The sequence below is a fragment of the Aegilops tauschii genome, chromosome 2 (genome assembly GCF_002575655.3).
Source record: "Aegilops tauschii subsp. strangulata cultivar AL8/78 chromosome 2, Aet v6.0, whole genome shotgun sequence".
NCBI classification, from domain to species: Eukaryota; Viridiplantae; Streptophyta; class Magnoliopsida; order Poales; family Poaceae; genus Aegilops; species Aegilops tauschii.
In genome coordinates, this window is record NC_053036.3 from 313,629,190 (window position 1) to 313,631,482 (window position 2,293).

General features: G+C 48.5%; 1 protein-coding gene across 1 annotated transcript; it reads left to right on the forward strand.

Moving 5' to 3' along the window:
* Positions 1–447: 447 nt before the first annotated feature.
* Positions 448–1,679, forward strand: LOC109757953 (EPIDERMAL PATTERNING FACTOR-like protein 2). The gene is made up of 3 exons (XM_020316799.4): positions 448–877; positions 982–1,022; positions 1,113–1,679. The coding sequence occupies exons 1-3, from the start codon at positions 769–771 to the stop codon at positions 1,401–1,403; spliced, it is 441 nt and encodes a 146-aa protein (XP_020172388.1). The 5' UTR covers positions 448–768; the 3' UTR covers positions 1,404–1,679.
* The last annotated feature ends 614 nt before the right edge of the window (positions 1,680–2,293 follow it).

Here is a 2,293-nt window from a genome sequence, read left to right on the forward strand (position 1 = left end):
TGTCCGTCTATCGGGCGAATTCGCCGGCGGCGGCGCGGGCGGGGCGAAAGCGGCATGGTGAAGAGGGTGCGGCGCGGGCGCTCGTGTGTGCAGCGCGCAGAAGCGGGCGTAGCAAATAAACGACGCGGGATGGCGTTTCGGACCGCACGCTAAACTCTTTATACCGTGCGTCCGGTTATTGCGCCTTTGCTAGAGCTCCCGGAGCGGTTGCGTACGCTAAAAATTTAAAAATGTTAGCGCGGCTGTTGGAGATGCTCTTAGCCGACGTATAAGGTTGAAATTATTTCAGTCCGGTTGTAGAATGCTCTTAGCCCAAGTCGAGACCAAGATGAGCTAGGTAAATGATATGCACCCCTAAAAAAAAGTAAATGATATGCCCTCTGGACAGACGTACGACACGCACACGAGATACTAACTCACCACCGACAAGATTATTATGAATGCACTCCAGAGTCTGCACCTGGAAATAGCTAGCTAATCCCCCACAACCCGCACCCGAATCTGCTAGAACTATATTTTTTTCAATCCCAGTACCAAATATTCTATCCTATTTAGCACTCCCCTTCTTCCTCCTCGTCTCATCTCATCTCATCTCCCCCACCGAACCACAACATACCACACCAGAAATCTTGCTATGAACTCGATATTGCTGCAATGGAACCGCCGATAGAGGTCTAGCTAGCGGCTGGAAGATTCGGATCAGCTTGCCGTAGGGGCCGGAAAACCCGATTGAGCTAGTTTAATTAAGAAGGTTCAACACAGAAAAGAATGGTCCATCTTTTGCAATGCAGTGGCAGTAGCCACATGCCGTTGCCTCTGTTCTTCCTCTCGGTCCTCCTTCTCCTCCCCTCCGTGGAGTCAGCACATTCAGATGCCGGTAAGACCTCCAGTGCTCATCTCAATGTTTCTAGTTTGAAACAGTCATTCCACATTTCCATGGTAGTTTCTTACTCAACTATACTTTCTCAATTTCTGTCACAGGGAGGTTGCCACTGATGTTACTAGAGATTGGCAGCAGTAAGGTACAAATAATCAGCAAGTTGTTGCTGTTGTCTGATGTACCTTTGCTCGTGCTACAGTGCTAATTAAGCATTGTTTTGTTAATGTCATAGGAGGAGGAGGGGGGACGCAGAGGGGAGATGATGAAGATGGAGCGGAGGGGCCTGATCGGATCAAGGCCACCAAGGTGTGAGAGGGTGTGCATGTCTTGTGGCCACTGCGAGGCAGTGCAGGTGCCCATAGTGCCACAAGATCACAAGCAGAGAGCTGGCCGAGAACACCATGATGCGGCGAGTGACATCGGTGCAGCGATGCTCGCCGCCTACAGGGTCAATGGTGGCATCTCCGACTACAAACCTCTGAGCTGGAAGTGTAGGTGTGGAGGCATGATACTTGATCCATGAAGTATTCAACAGTCTCAACTTCTCAGCTCAACAATCAGGATCACTTCAATTGTGCAAATATGTATAGAGATGCCCTGAATTTTTTCCCACTTTTTCTTTCTTTTTCTTCTCCTTTTCAAGTTTCCTCCAGACCAGAGGTTCAAGAGGGAGAATGAGCTGCAAATTTCTTGTACATTTAGGAAGCATTTTTGTCCACAAAATATAATCACTGAATGTACCATGACCTGGCCTGACTTTAAGGCAGTAGAGGCAAGTGAATTATTTAGTCTGCATTTATTTCAAAAAAAAAAATTGAAAGACTCGGCAAATCACCGGCTTCATTGATTTAGCAGAAAGCAGCGGAAACATGTAGATCAAGTGATCAAGTGGATGAAATTAGAAAAGTACAGCTATCTCCCCTCTGATTAGGCTAATTTTCACTAATTGTGTCCCCCAAGGGAGGCTCTATGAATTTGGCTCCGGCCAATCTCCATTGCTCGATATTGGTCCTAATCGCCGCGATGACATCTTCCACCCGAGGTGTTTTTGCCCGGAAAACGCAGTGGTTTCTTTCCTTCCATAATTCCCAGGCGATCATGATGATCAGAGTTCTGATTCCGCGCCTGTTTGCGGTAGCAGTCTTGTTGATGAGGAGTTGGCAAGTCTGAGCCGAGCTGAGCAGAGACCTCGTGTCTGGTGCGAGCGAAGAGCAGCCCGACCATCTGGCACATTTCCCCCAAACCTGTTGCGAGAAGCTGCAGCCCCAAATCAGATGGGTAGATGTTTCCAAAATTCTGGTGCATGGAGGGCAGAAATAGCCATTGGGCCAGCCTCTTCTCTGCAATCTGTCATTGCACCACAGGCGGTCTCTGACTATGAGCCACATGAATATTTTGAGCTTGTTGGGTGCC

Excerpts from the sequence above, each read along its gene's own strand:
- LOC109757953 (XM_020316799.4), top strand. The coding sequence starts at position 769 with ATGGTCCATCTTTTGCAATGCAGTGGCAGTAGCCACATGCCGTTGCCT. Across the intron at positions 878-981 it reads GTCAGCACATTCAGATGCCG|GGAGGTTGCCACTGATGTTA; the intron begins GTAAGACCTCCA and ends TTTCTGTCACAG. Across the intron at positions 1,023-1,112 it reads TAGAGATTGGCAGCAGTAAG|GAGGAGGAGGGGGGACGCAG; the intron begins GTACAAATAATC and ends TTAATGTCATAG.